The sequence below is a fragment of the Salmo salar genome, chromosome 12 (assembly GCF_965601325.2).
Source record: "Salmo salar chromosome 12, fSalSal1, whole genome shotgun sequence".
Classification (NCBI taxonomy): domain Eukaryota; kingdom Metazoa; phylum Chordata; class Actinopteri; order Salmoniformes; family Salmonidae; genus Salmo; species Salmo salar.
In genome coordinates, this window is record NC_138302.1 from 27941469 (window position 1) to 27957500 (window position 16032).

The 16032-nt window shown below is 43.0% G+C and overlaps 1 protein-coding gene across 1 annotated transcript in view; it reads right to left on the minus strand.

Annotated features, from left to right (window-relative positions):
* Positions 1–1612: 1612 nt before the first annotated feature.
* The window catches only part of LOC106564692 (E3 ubiquitin-protein ligase NEURL1), a 63376-nt gene continuing 48956 nt past the window's right edge, over positions 1613–16032 (minus strand). The window contains exons 5-6 of the mRNA XM_014130945.3: positions 10536–10715; positions 1613–7122 (exon numbers count right to left, since the gene is read on the minus strand). Of these exons, the coding sequence (XP_013986420.1) occupies positions 6866–7122; positions 10536–10715 (437 nt within the window). The 3' untranslated portion in view covers positions 1613–6865. The remainder of the gene's footprint in view (positions 7123–10535; positions 10716–16032) is intronic.

The window sequence follows — 16032 nt, forward strand, 5'->3', positions numbered from 1 at the left end:
ATTGTATAATTATTTGAAACCCTTGTTAGTGAACAGCTAAAATAGTTTTTATATACTAACTCTGTTTTATCAATGTACCAATTGGGCTTCAGGAAGAAGCATAGCACAATTACAGCAGCCATGAAGGTTTTAAATGATATCACTGAAATATTTGACAAAAAACATCACTGTGTCTCACTTTTTATTGATCTCTCTAAGGCTTTTGATACAGTTGATAATGCTATACTACGGCAGAGACTGTCGAGCATTGGACTTTCGGCTCATGCAGTTGCATGGTTTGCTAACTATCTGTCTGATAGAACTCAGTGCACTCAATTTGATGGGCTCATGTCTGTTAAATTGTCTGTCTGTAATGGTGTGCCCCAGGGCTCTGTACTTGGTAGAGGCGAAGGTTGAGAGCCGGGCGTCCTCCGAAACACAACCCAACCAAGCCGCACTGCTTCTTGACACAATGCCCACTTAACCCGGAAGCCAGCCACACCAATGTGCTGGAAGAAACACTGTACACCTGGCAACCGTGTCAGCATGCACTGCTCCCGGCCCCCCACAGGAGTTGCTAGTGTGCGATGGGACAAGGACGTCCCTGCCGGCTAAACCCTCCCCTATCCCGGACGATGCTGGGCCAATTGTGCGCCGCCCCATGGGTCTCCCGGTCGCAGCCGGCTGCAACAGAGCCTGGACTCAAACCCAGAATCTGTAGTGGCACAGCTAGCACTGCGATCTAATGGTGTTTTCTAAAGCAAGAAATAGACGTCTGAACCTTTCACCTATTACTACCTGTCAGGGCAATGAGATTGAAACTGTAACCTCACAGAAATATCTTGGAATTTTAATTGATGACGGCCTCTCTTTTAAATTGCATATTTACAACATGTTCTAAATTGAAGTTGGGATTTTATTTTAGGAATAAGGCTTGTTTTTCTTTTGAAGCCAGAAGGAGGCTAGTATCAGCTACATTTATGCCTTTACTAGACTATGGGGATATTTTATATATGAATGCTTCCTCTCGGTGTTTGAGATCAATTGACACCCTTTACCATGGAGCACTGAGATTTATTTAAAACTGCAAAACCCTTACACACCACTGCACTTTATATACCAGGGTTGGCTGGCCTTCTCTAGTCACTCGTAGGCTCAGTCACTGGTATACCTTTATTTACAAAGCCATTTTGGGTTTACTACCATTTTATTTGGGAATTTTTATTGTTCAGAAGGTTGATTTGAGGCTGATTCCCTGACCTGTCAATGTTTTAATTTGCTGTTTTATGATTTTGTTATACTCTTGTGAATTCTGTTTTTTTACTAGATTACCTATAGTTTGGCCAGGACGCTCTTGAAAAAGAGATTTCAAATCTCAATGAGCCCTTCCAGGTTAAATAAAAGTTAAATAATAAAAAATATATATATTTACTGGATTAATTAAAATCAAGAGTATGGATATAATAAATACGAATTTGTCATCAAGTGCATGTTATAGTTGGATATGTATGGGAGATAATCCAATCATATTAAGATATTGGAGATGTGATAGAAAATATAGAATTAGCTTGTAATCACATTTTTTGTAATTTATGTTCTATTCAAGGTTTATGAGAAAAGCAGGCACAGACACTTCTTTGAAACACGTCTGGAAAGTTTATTGACACAATCGTCCGACTCACATTTAACAGAGCTCACAAACAGATCACTTGGAAACTAGTTCTCAAATAAAGACAGGTTTGCAAAATATCTTAAACAATGGATGAGTCACAACATAGAACATATATTCTTCTATATCATGGAAAATAGGAGCAATCATGTTTGACCTAGCCTATGTTACATTTCTATGTGTAGTGTTCTGATCGACCCCTGAACTCTGTCTAAATGATGGCCGAGGAGATTGCGATGTAGCGTTTTATTTTTTAGCTTGTCTTCTATTGGTCCCAAAGTTCACTAACTAGGACGGCATGAACAATCAACTCAAACAACTAAAAGACAGAAAAAGAAAGTATATTTCCCAGGTGAAACCTGTTTAGTGATATCTGAAGAAGGGGTTTTCTAAAATGGAGGATAGTAGAAGAAGAAAGCAAACACCCAAGTACAGTAGGATCTGAGATCAAAACACTTCAATGGAAGATAGATACAATACAGGGTCGACAAACAATCAGGAGAGAAACCAAAAATGTATTTTTTGGTAAATTGGTATCACACCGCAACTGGTTGGTGTTATAGTTAGGGCCCTGAGTTTTCCAGGTCACTAGGTCAGGAACATTTCTGGGCCCTAGTCATAGTATCTGTCTGGAGGGTTGAACTTTAAGCCACTGAGTACTGACATGAGTCAGACCACTTCAATTAATCCTGTATGTAACTCAATAAATATGATAGGCAGCAATTAGGTGCCTTGTTTTTTTTGCATGATATTTAACTTTTACGTTATTATAGGTTGTCAATGTACGGTATGCCATTTAGGACATAACCGTATGTCCAATGACTATTGTTTACATTAGTGGTTGTGGGTTAAATTCCTTGGATAAAGGGCGAGTAAATTTTTTTTTTTTTAAAGAAAACGTTTCAAGCAAGGGGAAATTACGTGCGTTTAGCACAGACATTTCAAATTACGATGTGGATTAACACATTTATTTTTTATTGGATTTCGGATTTCGTCGGACACTTAGTATCAGCAGAAATTTCACTGCGATAGAATATGCCAGAGATTACCTATAGACTAGACCATTAAAGTACAATCAGGATTCTTATAAATTGACATTTAACATTGACATACAACGACGGCCTTTAAATTTATACTTGGTAAGAGCTATAAAAACAAACCTGGTTTGGACTCGAAAAGAGGCATAAACAACAACGTATAAATTACAAAAAAATTCTGCGTCTGAATGTTCAGGGTTTGTAAAATTATTAATCTGTGCTTGTCTTTTACCCAAAGCAACGAGGTGTTATGATTGTATACTGCAGGGAGTCCCAGGTATTGGTGGAAGGTACAAGGTAATATCGTTCCTGGCTTTAGGATACACCGTAGAAGTAGAAATAGCTGATTATTTCATGGTTTCAATCAACCAGAAAACAAACATTACAATCATGACTATCAATCGAGAAAAAAAAGCTGACAAAATGTTTTTTTTCTCTCTGGATACTACCAACCACACCAATAAAACTATTTGCCTAATTTTAAAACAGAAATTAATATTCAAAATGTGAATTAACACTTCAAGCAGTAGCGTATAATATCATAAAAACACAAAGTTCTGTTTGTGAGTGTAAAGAGGATGTATACGAAACATCTGTCTGTATTTGCCCCAAAAACAGAGCTGGCAAATACTGTCGCAGCATTACATTCCAGATTAATTTGTTGATTATCTATTAATTACACCAGGATGCAAGATAAACGTGTTAAAAAAACTGCCTTTTCAGCTCTCGGCAGAAAGCTATGGCATATAGCTCCAGTACACACAAGCACGAGGGGAATTTCAATGGGATATATGACACATTCTGATCATAAAAGGGAAAATTCGTACTTTTACAAAATCACATTTTCAGGTAGTCTTGCTTTGATGTCAATGGGAGACTGAGTGATAATTCGACTTAGGTGTAAATTAGGATTCGCCCCAAAGTGATAAAAGTCATATGGGGTAAATGACAACACGTGTAACCGACTGTATATCAACTTGTAACATTGAGGAACTCCCATCTACAGTGAGGGAAAAAAGTATTTGATCCCCTGCTGATTTTGTATGTTTGCCCACGGTCAAAGAAATGACCAGTCTATAATTTTAATGGTAGGTTTATTTGAACAGTGAGAGACAGAATAACAACAAAGAAATCCAGAAACCACATGTCAAAAATGTTATAAATTGATTTGCATTTTAATGAGGGAAATAAGTATTTGACCCCATCTCAATCAGAAAGATTTCTGGCTCCCAGGTGTCTTTTATACAGGTAACGAGCTGAGATTAGGAGCACACTCTTAATGGGAGTGCTCCTAATCTCAGTTTGTTACCTGTATAAAAGACACCTGTCCACAGAAGCAATCAATCAATCAGATTCCAAACTCTCCACCATGGCAAGACCAAAGAGCTCTCCAAGGATGTCAGGGACAAGATTGTAGACCTACACAAGGCTGGAATGGGCTATAAGACCATCGCCAAACAGCTTGGTGAGAAGGTGACAACAGTTGGTGCGATTATTCGCAAATGGAAGAAACACAAAAGAACTGTCAATCTCCCTCAGCCTGGGGCTCCATGCAAGATCTCACCTCGTGGAGTTGCAATGATCATGAGAACGGTGAGGAATCAGCCCAGAACTACATGGGAGGATCTTGTCAATGATCTCAAGGCAGCTGGGACCATAGTCACCAAGAAAACAATTGGTAACACACTACGCCGTGAAGAACTGAAATCCTGCAGTGCCCGTAAGGTCCCCCTGCTCAAGAAAGCACATATACATGCCCGTCTGAAGTTTGCCAATGAACATCTGAATGATTCAGAGGACAACTGGGTGAACGTGTTGTGGTCAGATGAGACCAAAATTGAGCTCTTTGGCATCAACTCAACTCGCCGTGTTTGGAGGAGGAGGAATGCTGCCTATGACCCCAAGAACACCATCCCCACCATCAAACATGGAGGTGGAAACATTATGCTTTGGGGGTGTTTTTCTGCTAAGGGGACAGGACAACTTCACCGCATCAAAGGGATGATGGACGGGGCCATGTACGGTCAAATCTTGGGTGGGAACCTCCTTCCCTCAGCCAGGGCATTGAAAATGGGTCGTGAATGGGTATTCCAGCATGACAATGACCCAAAACACACGGCCAAGGCAACAAAGGAGTGGCTCAAGAAGAAGCACCTTAAGGTCCTGGAGTGGCCTAGCCAGTCTCCAAAGTGAGTTGCCAAATGTCAGCCTTGAAACCTTAATGACTTGGAGAAGATCTGCAAAGAGGAGTGGGACAAAATTCCTCCTGAGATATGTGCAAACCTGGTGGCCAACTACAAGAAATGTCTGACCTCTGTGATTGCTAACAAGGGTTTTTCCACCAAGTACTAAGTCATGTTTTGCAGAGGGGTCAAATACTTATTTCCCTCATTAAAACGCATATCATTTTATAACATTTTTGACATGCGTTTTTCTGGATTTTTGTTGTTGTTATTCTGTCTCACTGTTCAAATAAACCTACCATTAAAATTATAGACTGATCCTTTCTTTGTCAGTGGGCAAACGTACAAAATCAGCAAGGGATCAAATACATTTTTCCCTCACTGTACCTATCATAACCCTACATTAATGTGTGTAACTGTGAAGGGTATTTGTTGCTGGTGGAAGCACTATGCAGATGTTAGAATAGAACCGTGATAGGGTTAGGGTTGTGTACATATTACTGACTGTCTGTGATGCAAATTACCTCTGACCAGTAAGTATTTTGAGTTATAAAAATAAGTTGGGATCAATTCAGTTTTGTTTCATGTGCTTTTTATCCTCTGAGTTTCTGAAGTCCTGTTTCTGAAGCTTTTCTTCTGACACACAACATCGTATTTGGTATTTAGTAAGGGGTCTTGGTGAAAAATATGGATAGAAACAAAGCATTATTAATCACACATCCGTTGGTAACAAATTAACTGTTCATAAATTAAGGCAGGGGGCTGTGTCGGATCGACGTTGAACTCTATTACCCTGGCAACAATCACAGTGCATTGGGCTGGTGTTTGCGTAAACTGTCACCATTTTGGGGCGTTAACAGCTGGACCTGAGGAACACCCAATAAATGTACTTTCACTTCCTGCTTCCAGTCACATGATGTGGGTACAAATTCTGGGATTGGATTGGGAGCTGAGGCTGCCAGTGACATTGTTTTGATGGCTGTTTAAATTTATTGTGTAAAATAATATGTATCCTCTCCTTTCTTTATGGGGCATTTCCAGGAGCGCAGTACTGACTTCAGTGCAACATACAACACTGCAGAGCAAGCAGATAGCTAGCTAGCGCAACAGGACAGCTACCACCAATGAATGTGCTATAGAACTACCACACAAATACATTTGGTTGAGAATATATGACTTACTGTATAGGAGCAAGAGGTGATACAGCACTCCTTCACACGTCATATACTTACATCCCTATACTTCACAACTTTATACAACTGTAGTCATCTTCCTATTGATGAATCCTATGACTACTACAGAAATGCATCCCTTTCCGGTCACGACCCTTGAGCAACAAATAAGTCCTCTCTTTTCCTCTGCAGTTTGCCTAAGTAACACACAGACAGAAGTTGTGCCATACTGAGACGTTATGTTAATAAATAACTTTTTGTGGACAAGGGTAGACATTTTGCCTGTTGTTTTTTTTTAACAAAGTTGAGTCAAGTTAAGAAGCAAATTTTGGAACTTAACAGTCCTTCTCCTCTTCAACATAAATAGATAATCTCAAGAGCAAAAACGTTGAATTGAAACCACATGGTTTGCTTCCATGCAGTCATCTGGAAGTGGCTTAAACAACAAGTCTGAAACTTCCTGAATCCTCGGAGAGAGTAAGAAGAATGAAAACTTCTAGTTGAGAGAGGAAGTTCTCGCCACGGTTGCAAACCCGCCACTTCAAAAGCCGTCACACACTGCGTCAGAGAGGGAAAGTGGAAATGCAAGAGACCTTTGCAGTGCAGGTCTACTAACTGTACCAGCCAACACAAAATGGGTATTTGAACCAAAAACCAAGATACTTCCTCAAAATCCATCACACCAAAGTACCAGAGTGAACTGTCCATTGTCCATTTCCCTGATCTTAAAAGCTTATCAAAGTCTTTCCCCAAATGTCTTCCTCCTCTCCCCATTAACTTATGCCTGTGGCCCTCAGTTTCGAGGCCCTTAGCTTCAATGGCCCCCTACGTGCTACGGTAGGTCTTAATGATGTCTTTGATTTGTCTCCTGCAGATGGGGCAGCAGGCGTTGGACATCTTCTTAAGTTTGACGCCACAGGTGTAGCAGAGACACATGTGACCGCAGGCGTAGATGACCGTGTCCACGTGATTCTCGTAGCAGATGGAACACTCATCGCCAGTCGGCCACCCGGGCCCTCTCCCGCTGCCTGATGGGAAGGTGGGCGACTTGGGGAGGCTGACGGGCGAGCTGGGGGTCGTTCCTGTTAGGGGGGAGGTAGCGATGGAGGGAGGGAAGGAGGGAGAGGTGTTAGGGGTGTCAGTAGTCAATAGACTAATGAAAGAACATTCTGCATGTACACTACCGTTCAAAAGTTTTAGAACACCTACTCATTCAATGGTCTTTCTTCATTTTTACTATTTTCTACATTGCAGTAAAATGAAGACCTCAAAACTATGAAATAACACATATGGAATCATGTAGTACCCCAAAAATTGTTAAACAAATCAAAATATATTTGATATTTGAGATTCTTCAAATAGCCACCCATTGCCTTGGTGACAGCTTTGCACACTCTTGGCATTCTCTCAACCAGCTTCACCTGAAATGCTTTTCCAACAGTCTTGAAGGAGTTCCCACATATGCTGAGCACTTTTTGCTGCTTTTCCTTCTCTCTGCGGTCCGACTCATCCCAAACCATCTCAATTTGGTTGAGGTCGGGTGATTGTGGAGGTCAGGTCATCTGATGCAGCACTCCATTACTCTCCTTCTTGGTAAAATAGCCCTTACACAGCATGGAGGTGTGTTGGGTCATTGTCCTGTTGAAAAACAAACTATAGTCCCACTAAGCCTGGGGCGGTAGGTAGCCTAGTGGTTAGAGCATTGGGCCAGTTAACCGAAAGGTTGCTGGATAAAATCCCTGAGCTGACAAGGTAAGAATCTGTCGTTCTGCCCCTGAACATGGCAGTTAACCCATTGTTCCTAAGCCATCATTGTAAATAAGAATTTGTTCTTAACTGACTTGCCTAGTTAAATAAAGGTAAAAAAAAATATGATGGAGTATTGCTGTGGTAGCCATGCTGGTTGTTTGCTTTAATACTAAATAAATCACAGACAGTGTCACCAGCAAAGCACCCCCACACTATAAGACCACCTCCTCCATGCTTTACGGTGGGAAATACACATATGGAGATCATCCGTTCACCCACACCACGTCTCACAAAAACACGGCGGTTGGAACCAAATATCTTACATTTGGACTCCAGACCAAAGGAGACATTTCCACCGATATAATGTCCATTGCTTGTGTTTCTTGGCCCAAGCAAGTCTCTTGTTCTTATTGGTGTCCTTTAGTAGTAGTTTCGTTGCAGCAATTCGACCACAAAGGCCTGATTCATACAATCTCCTCTGAACAGTTGATGTTGAGATGTGTCTGTTACTTGAAGTGTGTGAAGCATTTACTTGTCTGCAATTTCTGAGGCTGGTAACTCTAATGAACGTATCCTCTGCAGCAAAGGTAGCTCTGGGTCTTCCATTCCTGTGACAGTCCTCATGAGAGCCAGTTTCATCATAGCGCTTGATGGTTTTTGCGACTGCCATTGAAGAAACTATGTCCAAAGTTCTTGAAATGTTCCGTATTGACTGACCTTCATGTCTTAAAGTAATGATGGACTGTGGTTTCTCTTTGCTTATTTTAGTTGTTCTTGCCATAATATGGACTTGGTCTTTTACCAAATAGGGCTATGTTCTGTATACCACCCCTACCTTGTCACAACACAACTGATTGGCTCAAACACATTAAGAAGGAAAGACATTCCACAAATTCACTTTGAAGAATGCACACCTGTTAATTGTAATGCATTCCAGGTGACTACTGTCACATCTGCTCCCACTCTTCCCTTCCCCTGGCGCTTGAGGGTGCCAGATTACCCTGCATCACACGCTCCTGCCATCCATCACTCACACCTGCCCTCCCTCGTCACTCGCATCAGCGTTATTGGACTCACCTGGACTCACTTATCTCCTGTTTATTTCCTCCCCTAAATTTGTCAGTTCCCTAGCTCTGTTCCCTGCTGCTGCATTGTATTGTTTTTGTCTTTGTATTTGTTTCTGACGCTGTTCCTGTCTCGTCTATGTCAGTTGTTTATTAAATGTTTACTCCCCGTACCTGCTTCGTCTCTCCAGCGTCCTTCCGCGTGACAGAATGCAGCAGCCAACAAACAAAGCATCGGGGAGTACTGGCGTTCTGGTTGGAATGGTGGCAGCGGTTCTGGGTCGCCACCGATGGAACCGGGGATGCCTAGCCAGCTCGTCGGGCTTCCACGCCCTAGCTGGCTCGAGAGGTTTCCTTTCCCCGGTTGGCTCGGATGGCACCCATCCCACGTTGGGCCTCAGCCGGATCGTCAGTTTTTGTTCGCCCAGCCGGTCCAGTAGTTTTTTTTTGTTTGTCTTGTGTTTTGTTGGTGACGTCGGGGTGGATTCCGCCGCTGATGGAAACGGGGTGCCTAAGCCAGCCCGTCGGGCTTTCACTCCCTGGCTGGCTCGAGAGGTTTTCCTGGCTCGTCGGCTTCCCATCCCACGTCACACTCCACGGGATCATCGGGCTTCCCTTCCCCTTCTGCTGCAGGATCGACAGGCGTCTTGCCTCAGCCGGATGGTCAGGCTCTTATGCCTCGGCCGGCTCGCCAGGCTCTCACGCTCCTGCCGGTTTGCTGGGCTTTCACGCCCCAACTGGCTTGCCCAGCGCCCATGTCTCGGCCGGTTCGCCCAGGTGGGACGCCAGGTGGCATCCCAAGAGGGAGGGGTACTGTCACATCTACTCCCACTCTTCCCTCCCCTGGCGCTTGAGGCCGCCAGATTACCCTGCATCACACGCTCCTGCCATCCATCACTCACACCTGCCCTCCCTCGTCACTCGCATCAGCGTTATTGGACTCACCTGGACTCACTTATCTCTTGTTTATTTCCTCCCCTATATTTGTCAGTTCCCTAGCTCTGTTCCCTGCTGCTGCATTGTATTGTTTTTGTCTTTGTATTTCTTTCTGACGCTGTTCCTGTCTCGTCTATGTCAGTTGTTTATTAAATGTTTACTCCCCGTACCAGCTTCCTCTCTCCAGCGTCATTCCGCGTGACAACTACCTCATGAAGCTGATTGAGAGAATGCCAAGAGTGTGCCAAGAGTGTGCAAAGTTGTCACCAAGGCAAATGGTGGCTATTTGAAGAATCTCAAAAATAAAATATTTTTTGATTTGTTTAACACTTTTTTGGTTACTACATGATTCCATATGTGTTATTTCATAGTTTCGATATCTTCACTATTATTTTTGAAAAAGGAAGAAAAACCCTTGAATGAGTAGGTGTTCTAAAACGTTTGACCGGTAGTGTATGAACTGATGTAATGGATCTAATCTACAGTGTTGATCAATAAATTCCTTACAATAAATACAGTACAAACCCATTTTACCACTGTTGTTCTACTATGAAGGCAGCCTCACATTACGTAACTACAACAGTAGACGAGACATTGTGTCCTCTCGCTGCACAGCACAAGAAGCAATGTACCGAACAGACTCCCCACCCAGGTACATCTGCTACCTAGTGTCCCTCTCTCCTCTCTTAACCCCCTGCAGTGGGTTTGATAGTTTGATTAATAGAGTGGCTCTGAAAGGTACAGACCTCCCGCAGAGCCACCACAGTAGGCCCCGGAGCAGGGGCCTCCCAGGCCTCCGTTAAGGACAGGGTCAGAGCTTCCACTACCCAGGGCCAGGGCTAGGGCGCTGGGGGTGTAGTGGGAGGAGGAGGGAGAGCTGGGGATGGAGGGAGCCCGCGCTGGCTGGTCCCCGAGATGTGTGGAACCTGGAGCCAGAGAACAGACAGAGAGAAAAGAGATGGTTATGAAAGCATATAGAGTTAAAATATAGCCACCTCAAATATAGCCACCTCAACTATAGCCACCTCAAATATAGCCACTTCAACTACTGTATAGGCACCTCAAATATAGGCACCTCAAATATAGCCACCTCAAATATAGCCACATCAAATATAGCCACCTCAACTATAGGCACCTCAACTATAGCCACCTCAACTATAGCCACCTCAACTATAGCCACCTCAACTATAGGCACCTCAACTATAGCCACCTCAAATATAGCCACCTCAACTATAGCCACATCAAATATAGCCACCTCAACTATAGGCATCTCAACTATAGCCACCTCAAATATAGGCACCTCAACTATAGGCACCTCAAATATAGCCACCTCAACTATAGCCACCTCAAATATAGGCACCTCAACTATAGGCACCTCAAATATAGCCACCTCAACTATAGGCACCTCAACTATAGGCACCTCAACTATAGGCACCTCAACTATAGCCACCTCAAATATAGCCACCTCAACTATAGCCACATCAAATTTAGCCACCTCAACTATAGGCACCTCAACTATAGCCACCTCAAATATAGGCACCTCAACTATAGGCACCTCAAATATAGCCACCTCAACTATAGGCACCTCAACTATAGGCACCTCAACTATAGGCATCTCTAGTACTGTAAGTGGACTATCCAGTAGGTTCTACATTGAAGAATGATCCTATATCATAAAGAACCGAGAAAAAGAAAGAGTATCATTACTATTTTGATGTATTTATTTTATTTATATTAATTAAAAAAAAATCTCTGGTAATATTTATTATATATATATATATATATATACTCTATATCATATTTATTTCATTTCTCTAATCACCATTACAATACTTTTTTTTTTTACTGTTATTGTTGGTGTCATTTTCTCAACTGGTTTTAGCAACAGCGGCCTTGTTCATTAATGCTAATAAAGCTTATCTGAATCTGAAAGAAGAGTTGGTATGTTATGAAGACATAGGCCTACAAAGATCAGAGATTTTCTCTAAGTGTGCTATACAGTTACTATACAGTACATTGGTAGGCAGATGAATGATTGCTATTACTAGTCTGTTCAACCTCTCTTTAGTATCGTCTGAGATTCCTAAAGATTGGAAAGCGGCCGTGGTCATTCCCCTCTTCAAAGGGGGAGACACTCTAGACCCAAACTGTTACAGACCTATATCCATCCTGCACTGCCTTTCTAAAGTCTTCAAAAGCCAAGTGAACAAACAGATCATCGACCATCTTGAATCCCACTGCACCTAAGCCACGCTCAAGGTCCTAAACGATATCATAACTACCATCGATAAAAAACAGTACTGTGCAGCCGTCTTCATCGACCTGGCCAAGGCTTTCGACTCTGTCAATCACTGTATACTTATCGGCAGACTCAACAGCTTTGGTTTCTCTAATGACTGCCTCGCCTCAAATCGGAGGGCCTGTTGTCCGGGAACCTCTGGCAGTCTCTATGGGGGTGCCACAGGGTTCAATTCCTGGGCCAACGCTTTTCTCTGTATATATCAATGATGTCGCTCTTGCTGCGGGTGATTCTTTGATCCACCTCTACGCAGACGACACCATTCTTTGGATACTCTGTTAACAAACCTCCAAACGAGCTTCAATGCCATACAACACTCCATCCGTGGCCTCCAACTGCTCTGAAATGCTAGTAAAACTAAATGCATGCTCTTCACCCGCCCGCCCGCTTAGCATCACTACTCTAGACGGTTCTGACTTAGAATATGTGGACAACTATAAATACCTAGGTGTCTGGCTAGACTGTAAACTCTCCTTCCAGACTCACATTAAGCATCTCCCATCCAAAGTTAAATCTAGAATCGGCTTCCTATTTTGCAACAAAGCCTCCTTCACTCATGCTGCCAAAAATACCCTCGTAAAACTGACTATCCTGCCGATCCTTGACTTCGGCGATGTCATTTACAAAATAGCCTCCAAAACTCTACTCAGAAAACTGGATGTAGTCTATCACGGTGCCATCCATTTCATCACCAAAGCCCAATATACTACCCACCATTGCGACCTGTATGCTCTCGTTGGCTGGTCCTCGCTACATTTTCGTCGCCAAACCTACTGGCTCCAGGTCATCTATAAGTCTTTGCTAGGTAAAGCTCTGCCTTATCTCAGCTCACTGGTAATCCATAGCAACACCCACCCGTAGCACACACTCCAGCAGGTATATTTCGCTGGTCATCCCCAAAGCCAACACCTCCTTTGGCCGCCTTTCCTTCCAGTTCTCTGCTGCCAATGACTGGAACGAATTGCAAAAATCACTGAAGTTGGAGACTTATATCTCCCTCACTAACTTCAAGCATCGGCTGTCAGAGCAGCTTACTGATCGCTGCAGCTGTACACAGCCCATCTGTAAATAGCCCATCTGTAAATAATCATCTACCTACCTCATCCCCATATATATATATTTTTTCTGCTCTTTTGCACACCAGTATTTATACCAGTATTTATACTTGCACATCCTCATCTGCACATCTATCACCCCAGTGTTAATTGCTAAATTGTAATTACTTTGCCACTATGGCCTATTTATTGCCTTACCTCCTTACTTAATTTGCACACACTGTATACAGATTTTATATTGTGTTATTGACTGTACTTTGTTTATCCCATGTGTAACTCTGTGTTGTTGTTTTTGTTGCACTGCTTTGCTTTATCTTGTCCAGGTCACAATTGTAAATACGAACTTGTTCTCAACTGGCCTACCTGGTTAAATAAAGGTGAAATAAAATAAAATAAAAAATGATCTTATGATCCTATTGAAGTGAATGGCTTTTCAATAACTTTTGGAGATTTCTAGCATGAAGTTCAGGGAGATATGTGGGGGTTTGTCACGTTCCACTCTTTTTTTTACATCCCCTGTTTCTGTGGTGAAGGCAGGGAAACAAATGGAAATTCCGAGTCCATGTTTAAGAAGCACATATATGGATGCCAGTGATGCCTAAGGTGAGGGGTCATGTTTCAGAGACCCCAGCCCCAGTGTGATTAACATGACATATTGGGTTCCAAAGTCACGGACATGGACACATTACGAAAAGTCGGAATCCGACCCTGGCTACGTCAGACATACAGTACATGCCTGTACATCGATGAAAGAGGATACGTCAGAAAAATATGTTTGAAGTATCTGAGGACGAAGTGGTTCCTTAGCGTTGGTTTGACGGTTGGTTAGTTAAATGGTTGATAGTGATTGAGTAGTAATAATTTATATAGACTGAGCAAGATTGAGTGTCACTGTTGATTTTATAAAGGGGATCACCTAATCAAAAGTGATACTACACCAAAAACAAATGTCATTTTTTTCCTAGACTGTATTTATGGAAGTAGACATATTGTACGCATCCAGACATTGTTAGTCCAGCGTTGACCCGCAGTAGTTGTAATATGAGGCCAATTGTTTTATTTTTGGTTTAAGTAGGCACTAACAGAATGACTATTTCATGTTTAGTAAATTACTATGGAAATTGTCTGTCTTGTTGAGTGTATGTGTCATAATTAAAAAATTAAAAATATTAAAAGCTTTGCTAATTCGCTAGGAACAATGGAAATTGTTCACCCTAAAGCCACAACATCCAAAAATAGGGACCTCATCAGCAACAACAGCGACAAACAAGCCACAATGAACTACAATGAACCCTTGAACATTTCAATAACATGTTATTTTAAGACACGAGGGATGAGAGAAGGAATAGTTCATCAAAGCCTATGGGGATTATGGTAACTGGGAGGGAGCTCCATGGTCTTTCTCAGGGCAGTATGTCTGTTTTTCTGGATGGCATGACAGAAGAATGTGAAATATGAGTCGTCTGGTGTGTGGCCCATGGTCCATCATTAAGACTGCCATCAGCTGACAACATGGCGACCGGCCACCGTTTCTGGCATCTCTCTGGGAGCGATTGATCTACGGCCAGATCCAAAATGGCTGCCCAGTTGCGGTCTTTCTATGCTCACGAACACTGGAGAGGCTGTCGACTAGGCCAGTGGCTGCCAAACTTTTTCGCTTACTGTACCACCAACTCATTTTATCAGTCGGCCTATGGTCTCATGAGTCTTCTCAAGTACCCCCTGTGGATAGGCCAAGTACCCCCAGGGGTCCTAGTACCCCTGGTTGGGAACCACTGGACTAGGTGGCCATTTTGGTTCTGCGACAATGCTAACATAATGCATTAGGACCCATGTTGGCTGTAATAGTGATCTCTGTTACCTGATGACTGACTGACATGGTGCATTACGTCATGTGGTAGGCTGTACTGTACAGGTCTTGTGGAGTCTTTGAAGTTTTCTAAATGGGGCTGTATGTGCTGGTATAGTTGGAGAGGATGGTTAAGACCTGGGCTGTTTGTTTGTGTAGAGGGTTGCTCTGGTGCCCCTAGGCTCTTGGTGCCTCAGTGTGTGTGTATGTCTAAGTGTGTGTGTGTGTGTGTGTGTGTGTGTGTGTGTGTGTGTGTGTGTGTGTGTGTGTGTGTGTGTGTGTGTGTGTGTTTGTGCGGTGTGTTTTTAGATGGTCATTTGTAGAATGTCTATGTATAACGCACACTCCCATAGCTATCCTTAGTTCGTATGTACACACCCTTATCCTCCTTATAAACTACCAGTACAACTACTATTCAGAGTCCCCCTACGATCACATTACTACTACGCTGACAGGTCCCCCTATGGACTCTAACCCAGAGGTGTGGTGGTGGTGCCGAGCCTCTCTCTGTCCTCCATCTCTCCCATTTTAATCCCCTATCTGGCTTGTCCTCAGCAGATGACCTAGGATCAGTGGAGCCCAGCCCTGATCCTCCTGTTCACTCCCAGATTCATTTAGAGAGGGACTGTGGACAGCTGTGGCAGCTCACTCCCCCTGCCTCCCAAAGGGCACCCTATTCCCTATGTGGTGCACTACTTCTGACTGCACTACTTTTGATCAGAGCTCGATGGGCCCTAGTAAAAAGTAGTGCACTATATAGGGAATAGGGTGCCATTTGGGACACAGAGGTTTATTAAGAAGAGTATGTTTGTCCAGATCCTCTAAAGCAGTCTGCTATGGGAGGATTCTGAGGAATGTGGGCTATGTGACACTGAGACTGGGACTGGCCTACTTTGACTCAACAACACTGGGTCACACACTGTCACAGCACCTCGATGGGGTTGTGGCTTCAAAATGGCCGCTTGGCCCTACAGTCATGGTTGTGACTGAGGATGACCTTTGTGGTCATATAGTGACCTTAGGTCTTTACATCTTAGAAG